Source organism: Pocillopora damicornis, chromosome 9, assembly GCF_964200805.1.
Source record: "Pocillopora damicornis chromosome 9, jaPocDami1.2, whole genome shotgun sequence".
Taxonomy (NCBI): Eukaryota; Metazoa; Cnidaria; class Anthozoa; order Scleractinia; family Pocilloporidae; genus Pocillopora; species Pocillopora damicornis.
The window spans coordinates 2,098,504-2,126,437 of NC_142678.1; the positions used below are offsets into that span (position 1 = coordinate 2,098,504).

General features: G+C 39.0%; 2 protein-coding genes across 4 annotated transcripts; both read right to left on the bottom strand.

Annotated features, from left to right (window-relative positions):
• Nucleotides 1-878: 878 nt before the first annotated feature.
• LOC113687049 (beta-lactamase-like protein 1) lies at nucleotides 879-10,919 on the bottom strand. Its single transcript, XM_027204749.2, has 12 exons — nucleotides 10,702-10,919; nucleotides 7,763-8,118; nucleotides 6,816-6,947; nucleotides 6,518-6,661; nucleotides 5,843-5,964; nucleotides 5,453-5,605; nucleotides 4,836-4,970; nucleotides 4,514-4,631; nucleotides 3,983-4,058; nucleotides 3,735-3,875; nucleotides 2,882-2,994; nucleotides 879-2,397 (listed from the first exon to the last, which is right to left on the bottom strand). Exons 1-12 carry the CDS (start codon nucleotides 10,757-10,759, stop codon nucleotides 2,059-2,061), a joined length of 1,887 nt encoding a protein of 628 aa, XP_027060550.2. The 5' UTR covers nucleotides 10,760-10,919; the 3' UTR covers nucleotides 879-2,058.
• Nucleotides 10,920-13,914: 2,995 nt separating this feature from the next.
• LOC113687053 (beta-lactamase-like protein 1) lies at nucleotides 13,915-26,737 on the bottom strand. Of its 3 annotated transcripts, XM_089181965.1 has the most exons (13): nucleotides 26,448-26,737; nucleotides 26,029-26,087; nucleotides 22,628-23,038; nucleotides 19,945-20,082; nucleotides 19,144-19,287; nucleotides 18,760-18,881; nucleotides 18,074-18,226; nucleotides 17,841-17,969; nucleotides 17,592-17,706; nucleotides 16,919-16,997; nucleotides 16,618-16,755; nucleotides 16,214-16,317; nucleotides 13,915-15,698 (listed from the first exon to the last, which is right to left on the bottom strand). In XM_089181965.1, exons 3-13 carry the CDS (start codon nucleotides 23,006-23,008, stop codon nucleotides 15,357-15,359), a joined length of 1,845 nt encoding a protein of 614 aa, XP_089038091.1. In that variant the 5' UTR covers nucleotides 23,009-23,038; nucleotides 26,029-26,087; nucleotides 26,448-26,737; the 3' UTR covers nucleotides 13,915-15,356. The 3 variants fall into 3 exon arrangements, with proteins under 3 accessions (XP_089038091.1, XP_027060558.2, XP_089038090.1); XM_027204757.2 differs by lacking the exon at nucleotides 26,448-26,737 and having other exon boundaries at nucleotides 26,029-26,214; XM_089181964.1 differs by lacking the exon at nucleotides 26,448-26,737 and having other exon boundaries at nucleotides 19,945-20,079; nucleotides 26,029-26,210.
• Nucleotides 26,738-27,934: the final 1,197 nt, after the last annotated feature.

Below are 27,934 nucleotides of genomic sequence, written 5' to 3' on the forward strand. Positions count from 1 at the left end.
CGGAAGTTTGTCTTGACCTGTCGTTGCCACTGATAACGCCTCTATCTGCCAAGAATGTGCTGCTAGTCCAGCAAAAGATAGCTTAAATACTTTGCAAGCAGTTTCATGAAATGGTCTGTGAGAAAACAACTCATATCGGCTCGGACGTCGCACTGGACAGAGCTGCGCGGAGGAATCTGACCAGACCTAAATGAAACAATCATTGCCGCCCCCGACATGCGACAGACTGCTATGATGATATAAGTCATATAAGTGCATTTTCATTCCGTCGAGGCTCGCTTTGGAGCTGTCTACGTTACCCTGGGACCCATTCGCCTCCAGTTGCTAATCGTCCTTTACTACGGAATGATGGGTAAGAGCACATTGATTTCATTTTTTATTGTCCTTAGTCTGTAATTAAAAAAGGGATTCTTGTAACGGTTTCGATCGAGATATGTCTACTGAGTCTTCGCAAACCGGTCTGTTTGTAATGAAGAATTAGCCAACGGAGCAGAAAACCTTTGTATGATTCCACATAGACAGTTTATTTGGTGGAGCGCGTCATAGCTTATTCAATTATCATGGGTATGGTTTTTTAGCCTCTCGTGTTGGTAACATCTCCCATGCTTTCCATTCGCTCACTCCGAGAGATACTATTTACACGAGAAGATAAAATTCGTATCCATAAGCGGACCAGCTTGCGAGCAGGCCCTTATCACTAACGTTAAAGGACGCGCTTTTCTTCGCCCGCGTAAAGATTTGAGACTGCCAAGTCGGAGAAATGTTTACTGGGAGTCTAGCACTGATAATCAGCGCTAAACCCCCTCCAGACCTCTCACCAGCTTGCGTTGCTTGAGTCCTCGAAGCTAATTAAGAGAATCTGCTCGTAGGCTACAGACGGACTTGTACGGGTTTGTTTATTGCAGTGATGCTAATTACAGATTACAGATAAAGAAAAGTTACTTTAGCTTAGGATATGAAAAATAGAAAAAACAAAACAAAAATGGTTTTCCACTCGAAAAAAACGTTGAATTCAGTTTTGATGTAAATTCGCAAATTAGGGCAGCTTGGATCGACTGTCGTAAAACCAAAACCGGAGTAATCACATCAGCCAATCATAGGGAAGGTTTGCGTCATCATTAGCCAATAAAGGCTCAAAGTGAAAATTAAACAAACGCCAAAAGCGCGGGAAAACGCGGGCGACCAATTGATGACTGGATTTCGTTTAGCGGTTGATTGGTTTAGAGCATGACACGAGTCTCCTAGACCCATTCAAGACCGAAATAAAGTAAAACCAAAGCTTTTGCGGATTACTTTCGAGTCAAAATTGAAAATTACTCCAAAAAAATACCCTTCGTGAAAAGTAAAGCCGTTTTGATTGATAAACTTGCTTACCAGGAAGCCAAAGTTACAATTATGTAAGTATATACTGAGAAGGTATCATATTTCAAAACAGGATAGAATCTGATATTTCTACAATATTTATATACTAATGTTCCAAAAGCAATTCTTACTGTTAAACTAGGATGAGGCAAGCCTAACAAAAAATATTATTTTCAAACACTGGTTTCATTTATCGCCATTAGATGCGCAATCAGTTCCTTATTGTGCAATGCGTCTCTATTGCACCCTCTAAATTTTTCGATCTTGGTGCTGTTGTTCTTTCCTTTTGCTTTTGTAACTCGGGCTGGTAAATGCCGTTTGTGGTTAGACATTGTAACTTCCTACAACCAAATGTCTACTGATAGGAGTGGTCTTTTACACTGCAGGTCATTTAAATCCTTTGAATCTCAGCTCACAGATTACAGTTTACTTTAGAAGGCGGGTAACGTTTCCAATATAACTTTTGCGGGTAAATTAAAAGAGAAAGCGCTTCAAATTTGTATAATAATGTATATTGAGAAGAGCTTTGAGCACTTTTCTCTCCCTAGGTCCTAACGCAGCATAACTATAGCTGTAAAAAAAAGGGCTATGCAGAAGCCTGGAAGGAATTGTCTCAAGAAAGTATTTATGCAATGCTCTTCCATGTCGGAGCAACAATGGCGCGGCCAAGGCATCTTAAGATGTTCTACTCCTGGTCTAGTCTCTCGCTCTGTAGAAGAACGTTTTACCGCTGGGAGATGCACTGTACATGGTAAACTTATCGCAAAGACCATCCACATTTGACGGGCTGTCGAAGACAACGAGGTCGTTTTCAACTCCAAAGATAAATTTGTTGGCGCAGGTAAGAGATGGCGGGAAAGTTATTGTGAATGTTAACGGCTTTGTGTAGTTCAAGACAAATACATCCAATTGGCCATTAAGAGATATAAGTAGCTGCCCCTTTACCAATTTGACCTCAAGAAATCGCAAGTAAGCGAGCCCATCGACTGTGTACACTCCAATGAATGGTTTGGTATCTGGAGGAAGCACTATTTTCTGAATTGAATAAAAGAAAGTGAAGTTCACTACTAAGCGACAGACTGCTTGACATTGGTTACTTACATCGCTCTTTCTTAGTATAGCCCTAGCATCAGCCCTCATTCAGAAGCTTGACAGATTGTGAGAGTGAGAGGACACATGAGCGATTATGCGTAAATAGGGTCGCGCGAGGAAAATCATGCTCTCCTGCTTCCACGCGCGCTTCTAAAATGGTCGCTCACTAAGATAATAACATCAAAGGAAAATATCATAATGAACCAATCAGAATTAAAAGTTAAAACGAGGAAACCACCTCAACCGCGGGAAAATGCGAGTGACCGAGGTTTGATCGGTTAAGAGATTGGCACGAGTTTTCTCGACCAATCAGAAAACTAAGTACAGCAAATCCATAGCAATCATGGACTATTTCCACCACTCAATTAAAAATTGCTCTAAAAAAGAAAACTTGGCGTAGTCAGTAACTTAAATTGGAAACAATTACCTTTTCCGTTTCATTTATGAGGACTTTTTTAAGAGCAGGGATGAAATTCGTGTTAAATTGTTCGGTAAATTGATCCCGCAGTAGTCCACAATGAGTGCAAAATAAGTTGAAAGCTGAAAATAAAGAAAATGATGGTCAATTTTTTTTTTTTTTACCTTAAACGTAACTAAACTTCGATGGGGTTCGTCTAAACTGAGCAGAGGTGTAGAAAAAGCTGAGATTTGAAAAATTCAAACCAAGAGATTTTAACATTGAGTGCGAAGAGAACTCTGGTCCCAGACCGCGTCGCTTATGAGCACTGTCTTATTATTAGGGACCTTTATCATTTAGGACGGCAACGCCAAGAAAGACGTCGATTAAAAAATTAATATATATTTTTAGTTGGAATCTCGCGAATTACTGGATGTGTTTACTATCTCTTACGGCGCCGCAAGTTAACATCAGCATAACGTATGAGAGCGGCGTTGAGTTCTAAATGGAAACTTGAATAATTTGCCGTCGGGGTTTCTTTTCTCGGACCACGCAAAGTTTGATGATTTCAAGTTGTTAATTTGCAGAGGACGACTAAGAAATGTACACAGTTTTAAAACGCACTGAGCTATATTGTTTTGCACAGTAAATCTTTTATTTTGCCACGTCTTCGTTGCTGTCGTCGTCGTGCTTTGCTAAAGGTCCCTACTAGCGCTGCGGGACGAGCTTCTCCTCACCCGCGAGAAAGTTGAGGAGAGCCAGGAAGTAGTCTGCTAAGGGGTCTGGCACGAGTTATTCATTATCATTGACAAGGCCCTTTCAAAAATGCAATGATGAGGGCATTCTCATAGGCTGCTGCAAGCCGAATTATAATTGTTCTCACCCAGTTTTAACTCTGGCAGAAGTTGGATTACCGCGTGGTATCCGAACACGTCACCGACTTTCCTTCTGACGAGTAAATCATCAAAGATTGTAATCTCCCAAGGTGTCCCAACGACATTCTTTCCGTCACCAAGAATGTATTCTTCAGTGAAATGGGGAGGAGATAAGATATTGCAACTGAATTAGTAGGAGAAGTGGTGGACTAACCATTATAGTCTGCTCTCGATAACGAAGGGAAAATAAACTCACCTGGCCTAAAAAAGTCGTCCGCAAGAGCGTTAGAGATGTAGTTGTTGGAGTCGAGGTCAAATAGAGCCGCCTCTAACTGGAAGTTAAAAACCGACGACAATAACCACACAATTAAGCTATTTTATGCAGCATGATGACTTGAATAATTGGCGCAGCTAATTAGCTAATTAGGTAGAGAAACTCCATACTTAAGAAAATACAGTAACCTATCAGGCATGGAAAATTTAGCAGATTTACTTCCCTAAATATTTATGTCCCGATGTTCGTAATTAAAACTGTATTTCGCATGCGCAACACCGAGGTGCAAGATGGGAAGGTGCACGTGGACGATCAGATGTGCACGAAATGAGTGTGAAGAAAAATTAACCTTCTTCGCTTTTAGCTTTGGCTAAATCTGGTTTTAATTTTTACCCTAGCGCCTGGAGATAAGATAAGAAATAATAGACACTTCATGGGAGAAAGGCAGTCGCGCTGAAAAGAAACCGGCTCGCGTAAAGACAACGATTAACGCATCTTGAAGCAACGTTTTACCTTTGCAAAGTCAGTTACAGTTGAATAGACTCCTCCGCTTGGATTTAGCCATCCCCATTCTTTGACATTAGAGAATTCTGTTTGGCTGAAATAACCAACTGGTATACGTTTCTTTATACTGAAAGTTAAAGAAATAAATTTAAAAAAGGAATTTACGTGCGTTTTATAGAAAGGAAGATGCTCCCTGCAGCTCAAGTTCCTGTGGCGACCTTGAGTCCTTGACTCCTATCGCTTTGTGGGTTCCAGAACTTGCTTGATTGCGTTATTCCTCTCTCAAATTAAAACCATAAGCTAAAGTAATAAAAACGTGCCCAGTATTTACCTGTCGTCCAAGACGAAAGATGTGTCAGTCATTTCAAAGGTGTCAAATAAATTGCTCTTCATCCATCCTTCATAATCAGCCCCATTTCCAAATCTCTTGCCCAGGACCTGACCGAGCAGCGCAATGCCGAGGTTACTAAACAAGAGGACAGATCACAGATACAAGGTCTTCATACGATTTCGATCTTATTTCTCATGAACATTCATATGCTTTTGAAATTTGCAATTAAAAGCATAACATGAGCTAGCATTTGTAAAGCTATGAAAAGCTTTTGAAAAGCGTGTGAAAAATGATATGCCTTCCAAACAATATTTACTTGCTTTGCCTATGATCTTAAAGCCTACATGCGGACAACTCGGAAACGCTTAAATACTTTAGAGCTTGACAGAATTGGTGACTTCGGAAGAGCGAACTCTGAATTTCACACTCTTTAATGTTAATCTATTCCGTTGCCCCGTTTCAAGCTAACAGATTTTCAACTATGAAGAATCAGTCGAGGAAATAAGGGTCTACTAACATTAATTAACGATGAGAAAATCGCAATTTTGGAATACGATTCTTGGGACACTGTCATAACAGTTCATTGATGATGAGTTTAAAATAAAATGAAAAAAAACCTGTAATGCGGCTCTGTACCAGGCGCCCGTAAAAGGGTCACATTTCTAAGCCGCTGTATCATCTGATCGTGACGATAAGGACAGAGGTTTGATCTTGTCTCCGGGTAACAGGGTGCCTCCCTAGGAAGACCGGAACGATGAGACGCCAGCTGTCTAACAAATGAGACAAAACCAAGAAGGAACGTGTGAAATTACTTTGTGATGGTGTAAGGGTGGGGAAGGCGTGGTTTCGGAGTGGGGGAGGTGCTACATTAATCTATCGTATACATTTTGTGTGAATGCGTGCGCACTATTTACAGTGAAGATAGATCTCTTGGCATGATTCTAGAAAAGAATGAAATGAAGAGGAATATTTTCTTTGATTCGAAAGAGATTAAAAGTAAGTCTTACCTTAACGTAATTGGGTCGTTCCCAAAAGGATTTTTTACAGAAAAATCACTTTGATAACTGGTGACAGGGTCGTCCAATGATTTGACAAAGCCGTCATTGTGTAGCTTAAACAGCATCAATACCTGCAGTGTCGAAAAGCGGCAAATTTTTCAATAACCCTGCTCGTTTGTTCGTGGCCTTTGGTATAAAACTCTACGCTTGGAAGGAATTTTTTTTTTAGACGTAAAAGCTTGAATTTTCTGAGGTATTAGCGGTCTCCTTCCTAATCCTCCTGAAGGCGGGTAGCAAAGATCTCAAGTTTTTTGGATCATCAACAATTTTCAGATCGCAAACGGAAAGGATAAGAACTGTTCATTTCTCCGAAGTTCTAGTAACAAGTGCATGAAACGTAGGAAATTGCCTTTTTCTTTTTCTCGGTATATCTCGAATTACGACCAAGCTAAGTCAGTGGCAATGTACAAAAATTCTCACTTTGAGACAGGAAGATTCTCTTCATCGTGAAGGCAGTAAACCTACTTTCAAAAATAAGCCAATAATTAAAGCTTCCTCAAGCTTCTTGTGACAACTTTATCTCCTACACCACGCGAGAACGCCAGAGCAGACTTGTGCTTTAATTACAAATGTGGGGTTCGATTATGAGGATAATAAATTTACCAGAAACTTGGATTTTCTTACCGTCAACACCTTTGAAACACTCGCCAAGGGGAATACAGTAGTGGCTGAAGGTTTTCTTTTAGGTGTCTCAGAATTATTCATTACACCATTTTCTCCTTTCCAGATCACTTTGTTCATGTAAACGATATTGCCTGTTACAGCCATCTGAAACGGTGGAAAAGGGCAACAGCGATTATTTCATAGCAGTAAATTGCACTGTATCTCAATGATCTCACCATTCAATGCATGTGCTGCATTTGGCAAATGTCAGTGAAAAAATCAATTCATCAAGAAAGTAAACAAAACATGAGATACTTACCGGTCCTCTTTCTTCAACGTGCTTATTGATCAAAGCTTCCAGCTCTTTTAGTTTGGTTTTAAGAAGTTCAGGTAGCGCTGTAAATGGCACAGGTTTTGGGATTGAGAAGCATGGGGGAGATGGAGTTTGTTTCTGAAATAAGACAATAACTCCTTACAAAACAAGACTGAAACGGTCCATCAAATTTGAAAGGGAGAACAACCTGGCGATGGCTGGGGGGGGGGGGGGGAGGAGGAGGAGGAGGAGGAGGAGGAGGAGGAGGAGGAGGAGGAGATTAATTCTTATAAAGGACTATAGGGGGGTTTATCTTGAGGGGGGGTAGCTTGAAGTAAAAGCGCTGGACTCCTGATCGAAGGACTAGCCTAGGGCTCTACGTTACTTCTAAAAGTTTCATTTGAGTGTCAAAAATAACCCACGATTACATTGGTTTTGCCTTAGTCTTATCTGTGATTGGTCCAGAAAAAATCGCGCCATTCATACAACCAACCAAATTCTAAAACCAATCGCGCCTTGATCCACTCGCATTTTCCCGCGCTTCTGGCAGTTTGGCCGCCGTGATTACTTTCGTTTTGGTTTAATTAGACTCCAGTGAAAAGTGCTCGAAGACTCTGTACTCTCTCGGTTCTCCTCACCCAGGGGTACGCATAGGTCATGGTAAACTCCTAGATCAAATGAAATGCTAGCAGCTAAGGGTGTGTTAACTTTACAATTTCCTTGTCATCCGTCTTGGGGGAAATAATGGTTATCTTATTCACTCTAACAAAATTGAAATTGGGATAAGTTTCGACAGGATGGCCAGACCTGCAAACTGGGTTTGCCTTCACTTTAACCGGCCGGCTAATTATTATTGGACGAATATCCTTGTTACGTTTGCACTTTAGGATGGCACAATCTTACGTACTAGTTTCATAATTTACCATTTTACCATTTATCGTTAACATATTTACCACTTCAGACTCTGTTGCGTTCTTTCCGTCAACTTTTCCCTTTCCACTCGAGGAATCCCTCGTAAAATATAAAACTATCATCACCAAGAACAGAATGATAAAAAGCACCAACAGTGTGATCAGAATACACTTTATACCGCACGGATTCTCGCGCTTCCGCTTCTTGGGAGGAAGAAACCCGAGTGTGCTTGAACTTGAAGGCAGATGGGGCTTACTCGGCCCATTCTCTTGATATACGTACGCGGCCGAAGGTCTGTGATCGTGAACGGAAGAGTAACTCTCTTCGAACGAATGGGTTTGTGGTCTTCCTGGCTGGTCGTAAGCATCATTCATAATTCCCGTAGGATTTTTAGTGGCTGAAGGAGAATAAAGAAATTATTAGCAAGCCGATCATCATAACCCCAGCACGTACTTTCCGCATATCCATCGTTCACTTGGTGGAGAGGAGCTGAATTAGAAATCCAAGATGGCGGCGAACTTTTATCAGCAAGAGTGCTCGCTGAGCGCACTCTTTTAAAAGAAAGGCTTTCGGCTGTGACTTAAATTTCGTGAATTTTTGTCAAACAGTTTGCAGGAGAATTGGGAACGCAGCATAGAAGTGCAATTCGAGTTGTAGGAAGTTTTAGAACATATTTGGGAAAGAATTTGAGTATCGATTTAGAAGCATCTTTAGAATGAGCCCACGTTTTGCATGGGAATTCAGTTAAACAACTATTACATAAAGATTTGGAGTGATTTTTGACTTGCGCCGACCTGCAATATAAAACATTCGACTTTTAACCGCTCTTTGTCATTTATACTAATGAAAAAATCTGACGGATATCAGTTGGAAAGGAAAACTTAGTTACTCCTTGATATAAAATCATACCCGCGCGGCAGCTGCTCAAACATCAGGCCGCCCTTATTGACAAGTGTTCCCCATTTGATTAGCTTAAAGTTGGTCTATGACACAATCTATATCAAGGTGTACACGAGAATACAAACTGAGCTCAATTTATAATCTCTTGAGGTGTAACATTCACGCATTTTCCGCGGTTCTTGCTCATGATCTATTGAAGGACAGACGTTTAGATGACTGCCGTTAACAACATTCGGCTTTTTTTAATCGTAAAAATCCAATTAGATTCAATTTTGCCGTTGATCTGCACAGTTATGAATCAAATAAGACTTCAGAATTTGTTAGGAACTTTAGTGATATACTCAGCTGCACCTCGTGAGCCACCTTTTCGTTTTTACCACTTTTAGTTTTGACGTCAACTGTGATCTTCTATTAAACAGACCCACGACAAAGTGGGATCTATTTGCTATTTATATGATAAGCTAAAGTATATACGCATTTTGGTTGATTCTTGCCTGTGATCAAGTGGATACAGACACGGATGGCGTCACTACTACCAACATTTTGCTTTTCTTTTGATCACAAAGCGTCAAAATATGGTTAGAATTTCAGTGAAACAATGGGCTGTGCATAGCGTATCACTTTTTGTTCTTGCAACACTATGACGTCTTGTTCAGTTTAACAGACGTACGCCAACGTGAAATCTATTTGTTACTTTTATTCTAGGCTAGTGTCGAAACTATTGTAAGCTATCATGGCAGAGCGCGCGAGAATAATTTCCCCGCATTTGTAATACAAGTGAAGGAAAAAAAAAACCTCTTAAACTATAGATTTTCGCGTGATCAATTCGTTCACAGTTATATATTTTCTGTGATCTTTTAGTTTTGTGGTAAACCCCATACACTCATAATCAGTTAAGTTATTCACAGTGCTAATTCCTTTGTTGCTTTGAAGGATTTTATGACGTCAGTTGATATCGCTTACGGGTTGTTTTTATCACGGTCTGATGAAACTTTGATCAACTACTAGAAAACTTGTATTATTTACCCTTGTATCTAAAAGTTTATGTATTCCTGGGTCTCCTACGAAGTGTGGACAAGAACTGATACCTGTTTGATGACAAATTTCCTAGTCATTGGTTAATGGACAATTATTGGCTAAAAACACGCATATTACATTTGTTTTTTACTGCTTAGTGATGCTTTCAATGATATCTGATTTAATTGTCGTCGTGCACCGTTAAGCCAATTTATTTTCAGTTCTTTAAAGGTCAAAGTTTCCAGCTGAATAGCTTTGGAAAATATAATTTCTCCTAACAGTTGTCGCGTGTTTAATAGCTTTTCTGCAGTTTTAAGATGATCTTTTAGGTGCTAACCATTGTTTAAATTATGCACACAGACCGGAAATACGCAGGAGTGAGTTTGTCGTAGAAACAGTGACAGCAGTTCATTATCTTTTGTTTATAGTTGGCGTGAAACAACGATCGGGCATTAGTAAATAGAAACGGATTTGATCGGTCCGAGACTCGAAAGCAATTTGAACGTTCATAAAACCTGTGAATGGCTTTACACCTAATAACACTTCAGAAATTATTAACTCAGAAGCCCTCAGCATTAAGTGTCTAGCGAAACGAGAAATCATTATGATTTCAACTGATCATCTCGCTTTGATCTGGAATACTGCTCTTGAAGATAAAATGTTGCCCTCAATTTTTGTAACGAGTATAAAACTGCTGTCTAATGAAAAAGCCAGAAAACTGGGTTTAAATTTATAGCCAGCTCTGTTGTAGCAAACGATCATTAGATTCAAATGGATTGTCAGATCAAGACCACACACGATTGATATTCAAAGCAGTTCACGCGAGTTTCAGAGAATATGTACTTAATACACACTGAGTAATTCTGAACGCTTCTGTAGATGAGACAGCCAAAGACAATGTCTAGGGTAAATTTGGAATACTGCGTCCGCGTTGTCTGAGGCTTAAAAGACTAGTAAACGCAAATAACGTAGGATAGGAAATCCGTGTTCCTTATGGGAACTGTAAACACCAGAATCCGAATTCCTGCAGTGCGAGGTCTTTGCATCACACGAACATAATTACCTTTGTTGTACTGCTTTTGTACCTTGGGCGAACTGAAATAAATCCCTTGCAGCGCCATTTTGGATGCTCTTTGGTGATTGAAGTCGAGAGAAAGTCAACTATTTCAAAGGAGCGCTAAACGCAATATTTTTGCATTCCGTTTGATGCATGATAATGAAGGGGTTAATGTAAAGTTACTGAAAGGCATGCGCAATACACCATAAAATTTCTGTCTTTCCGTGTGCGTCATTTGAAAGACTATTCTTCTAAATTTTTTTTTTGTGTGCATCAAAAAGGACTGTTACTCTGCCCTTCAGGTTAATCTCGTAACACCGAACAACTGAGGGCAAACGGCCTTGCAATGATGAGAGTGCCTCGAGTTGGTTAAACAAGATTTCCATTGAAGTCTGAGAACTTAGAATTGGACAAAAGGGAACTCTACAAGGTGCTCAGCGTTTTCAAAATATATTTTTCTTTCGTAAAACGTTTCCTTTGGAATTATTGGCAAATCAGCTGAAATGTTTTCGGTTACTTAAACCCACAGTAATGAAACAACGCTTTTGATGCCGGTTAAAAAGCGGTGCTTTTAACAAAACGATATCAGAAGTGACCCGGATTTCCTACCAGATTCAAAACGTAATCAAAAACGTTATCGTAAGCTGAATCACGCACGCATTTTGGTTGGTTATATCGGAGTACAATTGCATAGATGACGTTACCATTAACAACATTTTGCCTTTCCTGTCATATAAAATTAATGTCTCAGAAGATGTCAAAAGGTATGGTAACACCAGTGACACTGCATGCGCATCGTGCGCCAAATTTTGACGTCATCTGCCGTATGATACCGAACAGACTCGCGGCAATATGAAAATCTATTGTTAAACTTGTAATGTTCTTTCAAACCTTATCAAATTGTCAAGTAAATGAGTCATTTTTGTACGTTATGAACTGATAAATATCTGAATAATGAAGTGAAACCCGACGTTTCAGATTGGACCAAAAATATATTTGAAACTAAGAAATAGTTTGAGTATCTTTGATGAAATTACAATAGTTCAAACAGAGGAGAGCAAAAACCATTTCAATCTCTAATTTTGGCAAATTATCTCAGACTTAACCTCTCCAATCAATTTTTCGCGCTAAGATTCCTAAAGGAATAGATAAACTGTAAAGAGGAAACCAAATCAAGAACAACACAGTCAGTTTTAAATCAAATGTTATTACTCATTTTCAGCGAATGACTCCTCTCTGTAAGTTATAAATTTTTAACAATTTGACCCTCACAAATGCTACATTATAATTTCCGCAGATATTTTTGTAATTTTTTTGGATCTACGGTCGGACAAACCTGTGCTTTAGTTGGAAGCACAAGCGATTTCCTTAGAAGGTTTTTTATCATAACATTTCTCAAGTTTGGTCTCCATTACAGCAATATTTGACCTCGTTTCCGCAGAGAAATTTATCTTCTGATTTGAGATTATCATATCGTTTGACTTATTGTGATTAAAACAATTGCAATATGTTTACAGTATTCCTCGAGTATCTTATTCAAACTCGTGTAGTTTCGTGTCGAGAGGCAATGTTCATTTCACGGCAGGGATCCGCTTAATAACTTATTTTCGATAGTTTTCTCGCGGACAAATAATACAGCGTACATGTATTTGCATAGAAATGGTGGTTAATATGGTCGTTGGCAGATCTGCGAAAATTGTATTTAAGCTTTAGCACATGCATGAAAGGACAACCCTTTAAACGTGACGACAACTGCTGTCAGAACGAAGTTTGACTGTTAGCGAGGCAAATGGTTACATAATTAACCGAAAGGTGACATCAATTACAAGCGTTTGTAATTGATAAAACAAGGTGCGCATAGAACAGCTGAAAAGTAGCTATGCAGATTTAAAAACAACGTGAATAGCACAGATAGCTGTAGTTTAAAGCTCTAGCTTCGATCGAAACCGTTTATAGTTTGAAATGTTTCAACATTTGCCTACCTTAATTAAGATAAACAAGGAAGCGGACAGGAAACTGCGGCGCCAAATTACCTAGGAGAAAGAACGAAACCATTAACCGTGGTAAAGATTGGTTTGTTTTTAAGTTCATCAGATTCTTGCTTAATTACAAAACAAACCTTTGTGAAAGGACCGTGAAATCATATGCGTAGTATGTTTCTAACTTTAAATTAACAGCGCCCGCTGTTTCTTTACGGTTTGGCCAGAACTCAGTGTTTAATCGAAGTCCTTAAGTTTTTTTCAACTGCTGGGAAGGTTCTGGTTCCTTCTGTCTAGACTTAGGAGAGAGTTGACGAGGCCATTGACAAAGTCCACTTCGGGACTGCGGTAACCCTGATTAACAAGTATTAAACGTCGGAAAAGGTCGTTAATTACTTTACGACAACCATGACTGCCGGCTATAAACCGTTTTAAGACGCTCAGCGTAATCACCAGCCGTACGTCGGCTCCTACTTCATCATGATGCTAAATTTCCCCTTACTGCTCTCGATTACGTCGTCCCAAAACAATACTTCGGTGCTATCAGTGTCTTTTGATGTATTTTGGGCATAGTCAACACGTAAAAAGGTTACATATGCAATGCAAAATTTTAAGAGGAGTTCTCATCACAAATGTTTGCCGTAAATTTTTCGTCCAAACTCGAGTGCAGATTAAAATGTTAAAAAAAAATGCTTTCCAGTCGAGTAGCTTGGTTCGAGTGCACAAAAAGAAATTAGAAATCAAAAACCGTACTAAAAAAACCATGTAGTCAGACTATTATTGACGCCCTCTGTTATTACATATTACTCCGTTGTTATGGTTGGGTAAGTTTCCATCCACATCTTGCCATACAACCTGGATTTACAAATTCAGAGCGAACCGCCCCAATTAAACAAAAGCTTTGGGTAAATAGCGGAGGGAAGGGAAAACCCTGGAATATTCCCTATTTGGAAAAAAACCTTTCATTTTGGATGGAAAAATAGCTGAAAATCTTCCTCCTGTCCCAACCTTCCTAAAACCCGAGTCCACACAATTAAAAATCAGTGCGAGGTCGCTGTTCTCTCCAAAGGTAGGCCTTTGATCATCCGAAGAGAAGAAGCGTGGACTCATTTTATGAAAGGGAACTGTTTCTCAAGCCAACCGCGAAAACAAATAATTTTTCTCGTTATCTTCATGATGAAAAATATAGATGGTGAATAACTTCGCTTCAGACCTCGAAGAAGAAAATAAAACCTTTGACTTAACAGTACTATAGTGATCTTTAATTTGAGAAAGTTTCTTTAAACTTAGAATATTCAGTTTAGCTGCATGTACATGCTTTCGTTGGCGGGATGATTATGTATACTCTTTCTTAGTGAGCTGAACTTCTCTCTTTAGTACTGGTACAATATAATACAGAATTAGCTTCTATTGAAAATTATTCACTTCCGACGCATTTTGTGTTAAAATTGTGAACATGAACGCCGCCATTTTGACGTCTTAGTAACCAAGCCTCACGCGCAAAACCGCGGCAAGCAGCTCCCAGACAGTTTCTGCTCTAGTAATCAGGGGAAAAAATTATTATTTGAGTCAATAAGTCTTTTTTGTAATGCTCTTAATCGATTAAAAAAATCGCTAGAAGAGGGAAAAGTAGTGAAACTTTGTCACCTCAGAGAAATGGGCTGGGCTCTGTAGTATAAAGGGCGGATAACGCTATCCACGGGATAAATCGCTATCCAGCTGATAAAAGCTAACAAAATGTATTGCGTTATCCACAGCCGATAAAGATTTATCCAGTGGATAGCGTTATCCACTCTTCGAACAACTGGAGCGAGGCTGTTAAGCAAACTTCGAAATGGCGTTCACAGTCAATTATTAGCAAACCTAAAGATAATATTTGAAAGGTTAGGTTATTCATTGGAATTTAAAAAACACAGCCAATACAATAATCAGCTTATTATTGTAACTGAGTTTAAAAAAATTTGCGGTTTCTGCAGCGTAGCCATCCTTCATTAGATTATGTTAGGACTTTCCTTAAGATACATCTTCGGAAAAACTTTCTCTTCTCCGAATACTCCTCGTACTCAAGGCTTTTTAAAACCTATTCCTCATTTGCAGGGAAAAGCGCTCTTTTAATATCTTATACCACGCATACTATGGTCTCTTACATGGATAGCTCGTCCCCTTTTCAGCTCTTATCAGATATATAATTCTCCTGCGGAAATCTGAAAATTTTATATTGCACGACTCGATTTACAAAGTCCTACCCTCTTCATCGACGAAGTCAGTCATTTTCCAACGTCTCATTATGATCTGGAAGTATTTTGAGATTATAAGTGTTAAATTCCTTTGTAATAAGAAATGGGTGGTCTAGTGCATCCAAGGACCTCCTTAGTCACGCCTGGTACATTAAAACTTTTTTTGCGGTTCATCTGTCACGTGCAATCCTTCTCGAACGCTTGAAAACTACTTAAGTATATCGGCTCCGTCACTCCTCGATATTTTGCACCTGTTCCAGACACTGTTAGCTTTCCATGGCGTAAAGGATTTATACTAAATCTGCAAGTGCGTTACACAGCTTTGTATTTACAAATGAGCTTGCCATAGGCAAGATCACAGTTGGAAGCATGGATTATAAAAGAAGAAAGTATTTGAACTCGTTCAGCTTCTCACCGCGTCCACAAGGATGAGGGTGCAACCAATTCATAACTGTTTTCTGCGAAAATATGCCTTTCCTCGAAGATGGAACCCAAACACCGTAAAGCCAGTTGAAACCCCGTCTGGCGAACTTCCTGGAGGGTCAAAGTGCACTCTCTCGTGATTTATTCCCATTAAGGCAATCATAAGACAATCTACCTTTCTTCGGTCAATGAGTTCAAAGGTCGTTCCTTTGATGTGATTCAGACGAAAAACATGGTTGTCCACGGCAAAAGTCATTTTTCCCTCGTTGTACCTGATGATGACTCTCCTAATGGTGGGTACATCATCTGTGAAAAACTCTCCCAAATAAGGAGCCGCCTCTTGTTGTTGGATAGTTTTCTGTTGCTGAAAAATTAAAGAGATTAATTGATGATTAGATCATTCAGAACCAAGAAGACTCAGCGGGTATCTCCACTGATGCCAGAGAGGCAGGCTGCCATAGCCTTCAGCCACCTTCTTTCCGTGATCTCTTGGCGACCCGTATAAATAATTAGAGGCTACACAAAGGGAAGTTCTTGGCTCTAGAGATCTAATATATTGTTTTTTTTTCGATAACCAGAGCCGCACCTGTTTATGAACCACGTGTTATGATTTTTTCTTGTATGGCCAGGTTACTGAGTTGTTTTCAAAATGGCGGCGTCCAAATTCGAATTTTAGCATATTAGAAGACAAATTTCAAACACATCAGTTTCTCTCTAGAGTCGAACACAGCAAGTAGGTATCAAGTTGTTGAACACAATCTTAATTGGTCGAGATAAAAATTACTATGTGTCTGAGCATACTTCCCGTTTAAGCATTCAGCTCACTGATTATAAAAGTAATAACAACGAGTTAGCGCCTGCTCAATATTCCACGGTTACCTTCACATCTCTGGCCGTTAGTTCTTCGTGGAATGCTATCAACAGTCTCTTAACGCTTGGAAAACAGCAGCCTTTGCAGCTTCCCGTATTAAAGATGTTGAACGCTGGAAAACAACAAAAAAGGATCAGTAATAATTTGGAATATGACGCCCATCGTGGCCTGAGGTGGACTCCTTAACCTTATATCACTTGTTATTGGTTCTTAGTCTTCCTGCGGGGGTTCTCCTTCAGCCCAGGCTCTTCGTTTCCCCCGGCCTAGGTTTTCCTGCCCCCAAAAAATTCAACATTTTTATTCGAACTGGAAAATGGAGGACAAGTGGAAAGGCAGTGCTGAAATTTACTTTACTTTTAAACTTTGAATCTCATTCATTAATTCCAAAAATGTCAGATGTAGACAAACTTACCAAGTTTCAGCTCGGGAAAGAGGAAAATTTTTGATGAGTAGCCATACACAAATCCATTTTTCATCCTTGCAATATAACCGTTCATGAGAAACATCTCCCATGGAGACCCAATGAACTGTTTGCCATCCAGGATAAAAGCTGCAAGGAAAATACCTCAAAATAACACATCTCGTATTGAGACAAAAGTGACGCAATATTTTTCGTTGCAGGTAAACTGGTAATCTATCGCTAAACTCCCAGTTCAATTGGTAGTGAACTCTTAGAAAAAAAAACGACAGAAGAAAGTTAAAGAACTCCTCACCGGGTGAGAAAAATTCTTCGGTCAGGACAGGGGATAGAAAGTCGTCCTCCTCCGTGGAATTGAAAAGCGTAATCTCCAACTGAAGACAAGACAACAACAATAATGCTATTGTTAGATCAGTTAATTTCATGCGATTGGCAAGAGAGAGATGGTATTGAGTGTAAGGGAAAGGGCAAGATGACAGAAAAGGAGGCCGAGGGGGCAATACTGGGAACTACAAATATAGACGCAAAGGTGATAGTAGTACGGATTTGGTCCAAATTTCAAGGACGAAAATCTCTTTTTTTTAGGAAGTTATTTAAATGAATGGAAATCAAGCATTAACTTGTGCAAAAACTGGAAACAAATACCAGCAACATAGTACTTAAATTCCCTACTCGACACCTTATTTGGATCGTTTAATATGATGTTCGTTGTGCGCCATCATCATCAAACAAAAGCTCAGTGGTTCGTAGGAGTTATAAAATCACGCAAATAAAGGGGGCGACAATGAAACCCACACATTCCAACCTGACCATTGGTGAGAAATTCCAGTTCACAACAGCCGATAACGATCTCTTCTCATTCTAAACACTCTATATGCCATCTGTGCCCAAAAATTTTATCCTTAAAGGAAATTTTTAACAGTTCAACAACAATTTTTTGCGATAGTAAAGTTTCTTTCTGACACTACCTTCGCGAGATCCTCCAGTGACGTAAACATTCCACCAGCTGGATTGGCCCATCCCCACTCAAATGGCTGCAGAGAATCCTTCCCAAGAAAACCCAAGGGAATTCTTTGCCTCAACCTGTCGACGGAGAAAATCAAGAGAATAAATAAATGAAACCAAATAAACTTAATCCTGGACTACTCTTCAACATTCAATTCATTTATTTATCTAATTTTTTGTAAGCGTGAATTAAGGCCTATATTATCACTCACTTAGGAGTTAACTTGAATCCCGAGTCATGCATGCCCAGCGGATCAAAAACACTTTTCTGCATCCACTCCTCGTACGAGACGTTTTGCGAAAGGGCCAGTCCTTGACCAAGCAGCCCAAACCCTAAATTACTTGAATATAAAGCAGTGTTATCACTTAATAAGCTTTCCAGTTATTTGTAAACAATATTTAAAACTGAAAGGAATGGAAAGTAATAATAAATAGACTAACAGACCTGTAGCTGACTTTATTGCCTGGTTCAGCAACGAGAGTAAGGTTCTTTATACGATCTAACATAACAGTATTATTGTCTGGACAAAGGTTCTCTTTCATTTCTTTAAGACATGGAGCTTCTCGTGGAATACCAGACATGTGCGAAACCATTTCCCTGAAAGAAACGAAGTGGTTCAGCCTATTTGACAATTGTCCTCGTTTTCAGCAGAAATCAGACCTGGACTAGGTGAAATCCCCACAGGGGATTCCAAGTCCAATACTTGTTGAAGTAATATTAAAAATGATTCCAAAGTATTTTCATTTAAAAGAAGAATTTTACTCATTAAAGTACTCCCTTCTTACGGTGGCAAATTTACTTTATTACCCCCGTTGATAAAACCAAATGTTACTGTAATACTCCCCCACCGACGCAGCAGCACAGTTTCTTCAGAAACTTACCTTCTTTATTCTGAAATGAGTTAATTGGCGAAATTATTTATTGACTGAGTCTCAGTGCATCGATGAGCCAATCAGTCAATGGTTCGCCTGCACCAACTGTAACATTACTACGCCGATAGTTTTACTTTCTATATCTTATTTGTCTTTCTAACTGTGTCTGTGATGGCCCGTCAGTCTGGTTTTCTGTCTGTTTGCCTGTGTAAGTCCATGGCATTCAGATCTCGCATCAAGTAACATTACAATAATTACCTGAGCACGATTTCATGAGAGTTAAATGGATCCTTGATTGAAAACTTTGGCATATATTTCTTGAAAGGGTCATCCAGTGACTTTACCTTCTTCTCATAGTAAAGCTTGTAAAGCATCAAGGCCTGAAAAACCATAACCAAAATGATAAATCTCTGTTATTAACGATATATCAAGGAGTGTTTGTTTCGGAGTAGGGAAATCGAAAATCAAATAGAAAATTCCACATGAAGCGACGAGATCAGGCATGGCTCGATCATTAGGGATTTAGTTTTAAGAACGTAGATGGATTTTAAAAAAAATGCTGCGGCAAATTTATGAAATGGTGGTCCTTATTTCATGCATCAGTGTTTCAAGTCTAATACCTGGTAAAACAGAGACACTTACCGTGAAGACCTTAGTGACACTTGCCACGGGGAACACTGTTTTACTAGACAGATTTGGTGCTGAGGGATTTGATCTGTTCATTTTGCCATACGAGCGCTCCCAGATTACCTTGTCCATGTAGACAACGTTAGCCATGATGGCTATCTAAAGGAGAAATGAAGACAATTATCAAATTGTGTCGAGCAGGACTTTGATGTCCAAGTTTTGATGGATTATTAAGTAAGATGGTAGGACAAAGCTGTAACTGACTGTTAAGCCTGTATGAAACTGGAGTGGATGGTGATGTGAATCAATAACACAGACATACTCGGAAAAAAAGAACTCCAAGTGCTTTAATTGGAGTCAATCTACAACCTTCTGATTAGTACTATGAATGCTCTACACTGAGCAATGGGAGACTCGTCGCAGGCTAGGCCGTTTAACTAGGTCCAAAATGACAAACTTCTCCATACTGCTAGAATAGGAATGTTAATCTGATTATTTAAGTGAAAGATGATGTTGATGATCAGTAAATAACACAGGCATACTTCTAATTCCTACAATCACCATGAGGCCAGAACGTCAAAATTCAGTTGGAAAGAAGTGTCCCTTCCCTTAAAGCGAAGAGCAGTCAACGAATCTTCTAGAGACAACATGTCCAACCTCTTTCCAAAAGTCGGAATTGTTGCATCACCAATTGTCACTCAATTTGAGAAAATGGGTTATATCACACCACTTTCTCTTTATACGACCCTACCGTGCGGGGCTGTTCGATCCTTTTTACTTCCAACTTAATCCCTGAACTACCAGGTTATGTCTTACCGTATCATCCTTAGTGTTGGCCTCCTTCAATGCACGCTCAATTTCTATTAATGCTTCTTCAATACTGATCGGCAAAGGTTCCAGTGGAACTGCTTCTGCTCGTACGGGGCAGGCGCTTCTTGGCGCAACAATTGGCTTCTAAGTAGGAACACATAGTTACCTTTATGGAATCGATTTCCATCTTTTAGCGGAGGGGAACTCAGGTAATACGTTCGCAAAGAATAAAACGGACCTTGATATCTGCATACTCTCTGTTTCCGCATTAATGTAACAAGAAAAGCCACGAATATGGTACAGAAACTAATGATGACACAGTTACTCTCTTAACCAATTTAGAAAGCATCAAACAACAAACAGTAACGAGGAATTATATTCTGAGCTTGCAGTTGCGAATAAAAACTTAGCTGATCAGTCAAAGCCAAGCGAGGTCAACCAATTATAATTTTTGTTTTAGTTAGCCGACAAATTGTTCCAATCATAGTTTCTGTTTGGTTTTGGACCTTGACCACCGATCGTAGGGACAAATAATCTTTGGTGTAGTACGTGAGCAATCAGAATTGACCTGCCAAGTCATCAAACATTTTATTTATTTGTTGTCAGCACGTTTCGACTTTCGATCTTACATGTCAATTTATATTTCTAAATGCTATTTTGATGAGCAAAACTCTTTCGTCACTGAGATGAACAGCATGGGAATGAACTCTTGCGTAAAAAAGCCAAGAAATTGTATTTTAAAATATTTCATAGTCATAACGCTGTGTTTATGATGTCTCTTGTATAATTGGAGATTTCCACGTCTACCGATTACGATAATGATTAAGTCTTGATGGAACCAAACCGATTCCGGCGCTTAACCTACTTATTGCCAGCAAAAGATCGGGAAATCCGATTGTATTCAAAGCTGGTCAGTAATAAGTTTACAAAAGTTTAGAATGTTCCGGAGAAAATTGCTTGCGCGCTAGTTTTGAAAGGGCATCATTACACGACAGGTGTCAATCGCTTTTCACTTGAACTTTATTGGTTTCTTAGTAGGTTGTCACAAAACAAACTTTAGATTTTAATTTTGGTGACGTTTGTCGCATACCGGTATGACTTCCGGCCAATATTGTTCGATATGTCCTCAAGTCTTGTTTGTACAGAACACGCATTTAATCTCAACCGAAGACATTCTTTTTAATGATATTTATTTATAATCAAACAGCAATTTAACGGCTAATCGAGTTGGAAAAATAATGAAATTATCCGTATCAATTACTCTACGTGGTGTGGATTGTGAAGCAAATACAAAAAAAAAATAATAAAATACGAATAAAGGCTGAAAATCAAATCTTTAGATTTAGATTACTTTTTTGTTATCAAATGCTAAAATAAAACGATTATTTGTTAAGCCTGCCTTTCGCATAATGGTTTGTGCCGAAAAATCGGGTCCATTACGGAAGGTAAAGTTTACAATCGTCGCTTCCTTTGAAGTTTCTGATAGGCAAAATTTTAGGAAGCAGTTTGCTTTCGAAATGCTGTTCTTGCTAACGGTCAATCAGCCATGAGTGATACTACAGCACATTTCATAGATTTTAAACCTTCGATTGAACTGTGGTGAAGATTTCCCAACAGAATATTTAGCAATAAAATCAACATCCGCTGAGAGAGTCATTTCAATGCTCTGACATTCAACACTCTTTGAAAATTAACGCCGATTATGTAGTAATTGCAAATCGTATGAAACAAACGGTTCATGCACAATTTAAGTAATATTATATTATAAACACTAAACGCAATGTGAGCACGTTAGGTGTACTTTCCTGAAAAGATTCGTTAGATTTTGAGCCGATTTTGAAGCTGATATTGCATCCCAAGTGTAAACATATTGTTTTGAAAGAAATGTTTTCCTACGAATGCAGCCGGTTGATCTTCATTTGACAACTGTAACGGAAAGTGTACGTGTTATTTCAAAACAGGATAAGGCAGTTTTATCGGTTGGCAGCGCCATAGCATCGCTCTGGTCTTCAACAATGTGATGAAACGATTAAGATGTGCTTTTGCAATAAACTAGAATAGTACTTTTATTTAACCAGATACTGAAGCAATACAGTTTAGGAAAATTTCAAATAGAGGAGCGTTAGGTCTTTATTTTGGGTGTGTCTTAATGGTAATATAATCTTGTCTTTGCGAGCTGTGCGTTCATTTTTATTCACGGAATATTTGGTTCTCACTTGCCATTTTACAATTAAGGAGCGAAAACGTTCATTTATATCAAAATCCACCCACACAGCCTGTTGCAGTTTTGGTAAATTATCAATGTTATTACCGCATTTTCAGATCCTAATCCACAAGACTAAGAGAGGTTGACAGAAAACATGCAGAAAATTCTATGCAAATAGACGAACAGAGAAATCACGTATTATATCATTTGTGGGATATCACTTGAAACTACATGCCGTAAAAGGTGCTAGATACTTAAATTTATGGGTAAGAGAAGATGATAATAAAAATAATATCTTGTCACATTTGTCTGCATCAAAATTCTAATATTACATGCCGTCAAAACAACAGTAAATCCAATTCAGTGGTAGGTATTTCGCTGATTTGGTGTGGGGTGGCGGGCATACGCACGAATTTAAGATTGAGAAATTAGGATAAAAATTCAATTTTGGAATCGATGAAGCGCAATTGTTTGGAATCGTACCTGTTCGAGATGACGCTTTTCATCGGTTTTGTCCTCAAATTTGTAATAGGACATTCTCCAAACGAATAGGGCAGTCATTACCATTGACACGATGATGAAGACCGCAAGAAATAGAGTCAACTGGCGTATTCGTTTCGAGTAAGCTCGGACGGTAAAATTGTCCATCTTGCCCTTGCTGTGGTGATCTGACCAGAAGCCGTTGGTGCTTGCACTACTAGGCAGCGCACCTAAGAAGCTGTCTCTACCGGAAATTTTAGCGTCGTAAACATTAAATGACATCTGCGACTCCGCGCCTGGGGATTGGGGCGATTCCGGTTCCAATTTTCCCAGTCGGTTGTCCGTGTCCATGTTGGGATCTGGGTGTAACTGTAGTCGAGTCATTGAAAGTGTTCCTTTCTGTTCATCTGAAGCCTTTGAAATAAAGGAATAGAAATACTGATATGGATAACGTAAAAAATACACTTAAGAACTTTTAGATTCAATTTTCACGAGACAAAACAAAAGTAATAACAATAACCAAAAAGGGCCCCGTCATAATTTATCGCATGGGAGTCCCCCTCCCTTAAATTCTATGCACCTCCCCCCCCCCCACCTTTCGGATATAACTGATAACTGGTTCCCAGGAATTAAAGGAAATTGTTGGGGGAGACAATGAGAACTCAAACAAAAAACACGCAAATTGCTTGAAGAGTCACCAAGTCTGAAATGGTTTAAAAATTGAGTTTGCATTTGACCAAGAGCCCTAAACTTCCGTAATGTCTGTTTGTGATTTGCGATCTGCAACCGGCAGTAAAGGTAATCGACGCAGCCGGCGGCTAAGTTTCAACAGTCCACTTTCTCTTCTGTTTGCAATCACCGGTATACTTTATGGTTTTGTATGAGATTTGTTATTCGTGAAAATAAAATGCGTTTTTGCCAGTCACAGGACACAGTGAAGTAAACCCAATGCTATATAGTTATCATAAATCTTATTATTTCCTAAAGAGCCAGTTTGACTGCGTCGGCGGGAAGTGAAACAGTTTAGTTGGCAATGAACTTCTAGTGACACCGCTGTGTACAAGGACACTGAACGCAATCCAATACAGTTGCAACGGGATTGCTTTCCTCACTCCATTGCTCATAAATCAGCAGTGATATCTATTATGTTCGCGTGGGAGCCACAAGCTATTCACTTTGCACTCAACACAGATTACACGCTGCTGTAAACTTGGTCATAACTCAGCTATTGCACAGTTACAAATAGCGCGCTTAGCAGAAACTATGTTAGTTGAAAGAAAACTTGTTGTATTTTTCATGTGACGTATGTTTATTGAGAATAGCTCTTTGATCAGTATCACAGAAAAAAAAACCTTCTCACAGTTGTCTCAAGAAGGTTATTAAGATCGGAAATTACGCGTTGATTCTAATATATAACATTAAAGTTTTAAATTTGTGACTGTTATATAAATTACTGCGGTAAAGGTAAGTTATCGTGGACTAAACTCTGAGGCTGGACAGCACGCAAACCACAGAGAATGTCATTCAAAGGTTTTTAAATTACTTTTCATTTAAATACACTCCTACTTTTAGACTCTCATAATGAAATTCACCGACGTTCACGGCCTTTCCGTCGTACAGTTACGTAATTTTTATGAAATGAGTACAACCTGTTAGGAATTATTAGTTTTGGATCCTTGACAAACCAACTTAAGATTATTTTATTTTTAGTGCAAACAAGTGAGTGTCAGTCTGTTGACTGAATCTTGTCATTTCAGCACTGCCGTTGTTGGTGGTATGTGGAGATGCGATGCTTGCATAGAAATGAACCACTCTTTCATATCAGAAAAACGACCGACGGCGAGAGAAATTCAAAACGTCAAACAGCGTACCCACAAGTATTTTTATTGTAACACGTCTGAATGGAGGTTTCATTTAATGGCGCCGGCCTTTGTTCAAGGCGCTTTTAGCATGCTTCCCATTTTTAAAAAAGAAAGTTCCCTCTTGTCTGCTTGCCTCTCAAAAATAATTTGTCGACGTTTTGAAACTAATGCACAGCTCCGCCTCTAAACGCAACAATAAAGTTTTGCTAGTTGTACCTCGTCTGAATCAAAACTTGATCAAGTTTTATTGTCTTCGCTGCATTTTTCTTTTCGTAGTTCAAAAAATTGCGCACCCAAGCTTGAAAGTAATTTTGCTCTGATAGACTATTTTCCTTAAGGAAGTGATGGCACAAATATTTTTCTGTTTTTTTTTTTTTTGCTTAAAACTAGCCCCAGGAACTATGTCGGCTTCGCCTGTGAAATTTAAGACTTAAATTAATGAACTATTGCGCGTTCTGTCTATTTGTCGAAAAGCTGATACCAACTCGAAGGAAATTATTTGTAGGTATTGTTGTGATAGACTATACCAAGCTAGTCAACAAAATGAAATACAAAATCTTTCTCCGAGAGAGCGCAAATTTTTGTCAAATTTTAGTTATTGAAGGCAAACAATGATAGTGTCTTGACAAGGGCCGGCGAAGGAAAGATACCTTTGTAAATTGTCGACCATACAGAATTATATAACGCTTAGAAATGACTACTGCAAATTTCCCCTATTTTACCTCGTTATCGCTGAGTTCGTTCGGTCGAAAAGGTTCTGAAGAGATCTTGCAACTTTTGGTGCAAAAAAATATTTTGAGTAATAACCTTTCCACAAGGGTTTTAAAAGAAAACTCTACAGAGAAATCCATGAAAACAGCCTTTCAGTTCGTTTTATTAATTACAAGGAATTAATAAATAGCTGAAACCGATTTGATTGCAAGTTAGTGCGAGGAGAGACAAAATTTTGCCGTCCGGTGTAGACCTGCAAAATATCTGTGCCACAAAGAAATCGACGACAAGTGTCTGACGATTGTCAATACTTCAGTGAAGTAAACCAGTAGTTAATTAGGCTTATAGTTGACAAGTGAAAAGCCCTTGGATTATCAAAAAGTTAGCACAAATAATTTCTAGTTCGTCGAACGAGTTAGTAGAAAAATGTTTTTTATTTCTACCGACTTGAATCAAAAAATTACATTGTAAGAGCGATTTCGATGACGACATGCATTGTCAGCCCACTAAATATTGTTTTTCCCATTCTAACTGCTTGCCATGATAAGAAGCAGATTAATTATCGACTTCGTTCATAAGCAGAGCAAGTCAGCCACCGGGCATTTTGAACAGCGCGATGTAAACATGGTGTTTAAGTCTGTGCTTTCACTGTTTTTGGTCATCAAGATTTCCACACTCGGATTTTAAGTTCAACAAAAATAGCTAGTGCGGGTATTCCCACAACGCATTCCCAAGAGTATGACAGAGAAAGTAGTAAAATAATAGTGAAATCAAGGTAGGTTTAGGCGGCAAAGCGGTACAGAGTGTCAACGCAGTTTTTTTGGCACTTACCTTTAAAGAGCAGCCGTTTTCTTCTCTTTTTTTGGACGAAAATTTTTCGTTGCTTCCAGCTGAGTTTCGAACAGAAACAGCTTTAGACATTACTGGCGAATAGGCGACTAAAGCTTACAAAAACGTTCTCAGGGTTGAGGAATTCTGTTTGTTGAACGGACTCCCCGAGGACACAATAACGTCTGAATACTGATGCTAAATTACATAAATATCTGCATAAATCCTACACACCGACTTAATTACTTCATCATGTCACCAAATGGCTTTACCTATCAATCGACATTACAATTATTGTACACAATCGTATCAAATACTCCTGAAATATTTCCTGTTCTTTTAGTGATAGCCTTGTTTGTTCACTTTTCATGGTATGCAAAAACAAAAAAAAGCGTCGGCTGCGACTTTTAGACTGCTCCTACCTTACACTCTTTTTGTGCGAGTTTGCATTGTTGTCTTCGCTGTCTAGATTTATCTCTAGCTTTCATGGACATAGCTATGACGAGACAGATTGTCTTGAAACCTTGGGATCTGATTCCGCTCTCATTCGGGTTGTATACAGGGCAGAAACCCACCATATCACGTCTCACTTTGGTGTGACACAGCTCGTGATTAGAGATCAGAGTCCATGGAAGCCTTTTGTAAACACAAGCATCTGTTCTTGTGTGACAATTAAAAGAAATGCCTTTCTGTTTTTATAATACTGGCAATTAAACGCGAGAGAAGTCAGAACGCGCAGTTGGCTAGGACAGGAAGGGGCGTGGAAGATGTCACAACCACAACATGCGCCTCCTCTCGAGACATTTTTCATGGGCATGTGACAAAAGAACAGAGATTCACGATTTTTGGATAAAAAAATTACTGTAAGTACTTTTGAAATGGAGAGTGTTTATTTTTCGGAGATTTAGATCATGGAGACAATGGCATCTACAAAGGTGGATGCAATTAGCTCCCCAATATCACTATTTGCCATGGAATTAATAGATAACTTTGGAGTTGATAGAAGGGGTCAGGAGCCCAGGGGCTTCTGAAGGGGTATAATTCTTATGGATGGTAAAGTTATCACTAACAATTAACGGTCTAATAGGCATAGATCCGGGTTTTGCAGAAGTCAAAGTTTAACTACTTGACAGCCTACTGAGGTCCTTACCGGGCCAAGGTTTGAGAGGCAGCGACCGAACGGTAAAGGTTGTGGTTATTGAACAATAAAAAAAAAACAATCAAACAAACAAACAAAGAGAGACAAAATAGAAAAAAAAGGAAAAGCAGAACAAGAAAAAACGGAAAAAAGTAAGGGTAGAATCGGGAGACGTCACTTAACGCTCGGTGATGCGCACGCACTGTCTTTCATTCATCTTTCGAAACCCATTTCAAACTGCATAACTCAGGCCGGCGAACTAACGCGTTAATCGTCAAGAATATATCCTGGTTTTCGATAAGGATTGTTACTACAGTTGTAGTAAATATTCAAGCATATATGTATTACAAAAAGCGAAGGAAATTTGACAAAAATTTCTGATAAAAGAAAATTTAAATAAAGCGTTACGAAGTGCACCATTCGGAATAATTCAGTCTTCGTCATCTTTGCTGGCCCGTTGAAGATTAACAACTAGCAACCAGACATTTTGCTGCCAGTAGAAAGTTCTCAGCCGTTTACATTCTCTGTTCCTAGAGGCTGATTTAAAATTTTCTCGTTTTGTAGCCAGGGAATTTATCGATGTGAACTACAGCTCCAATCTAACTCTGGCGAAATTCTAATATTTGGGTACATTTGCATGAATCCAAGGAATCTTACGCGTTCTTAACTTTCTGTGATGTTTTATTGAAGAAGTATGACAGTTTTCCCTCTTGCGTTTTTCACGTAATTGTTCAGGAAGACTCTGCAAGACCTGCAAACTTCGTATATTCT

Excerpts from the sequence above, each read along its gene's own strand:
- LOC113687049 (XM_027204749.2), bottom strand. The coding sequence starts at position 10,759 with ATGGCGCTGCAAGGGATTTATTTCAGTTCGCCCAAGGTACAAAAGCAG. Across the intron at positions 8,119-10,701 it reads ACAAAAGCAGTACAACAAAG|CCACTAAAAATCCTACGGGA; the intron begins GTAATTATGTTC and ends ATTCTCCTTCAG. Across the intron at positions 3,876-3,982 it reads GGACGACTTTTTTAGGCCAG|AATACATTCTTGGTGACGGA; the intron begins GTGAGTTTATTT and ends ATTTCACTGAAG.
- LOC113687053 (XM_027204757.2), bottom strand. The coding sequence starts at position 26,118 with ATGTCTAAAGCTGTTTCTGTTCGAAACTCAGCTGGAAGCAACGAAAAA. Across the intron at positions 23,039-26,028 it reads AAAACGGCTGCTCTTTAAAG|GCTTCAGATGAACAGAAAGG; the intron begins GTAAGTGCCAAA and ends TTTATTTCAAAG. Across the intron at positions 19,288-19,944 it reads CCAACACTAAGGATGATACG|ATAGCCATCATGGCTAACGT; the intron begins GTAAGACATAAC and ends TTTCTCCTTTAG.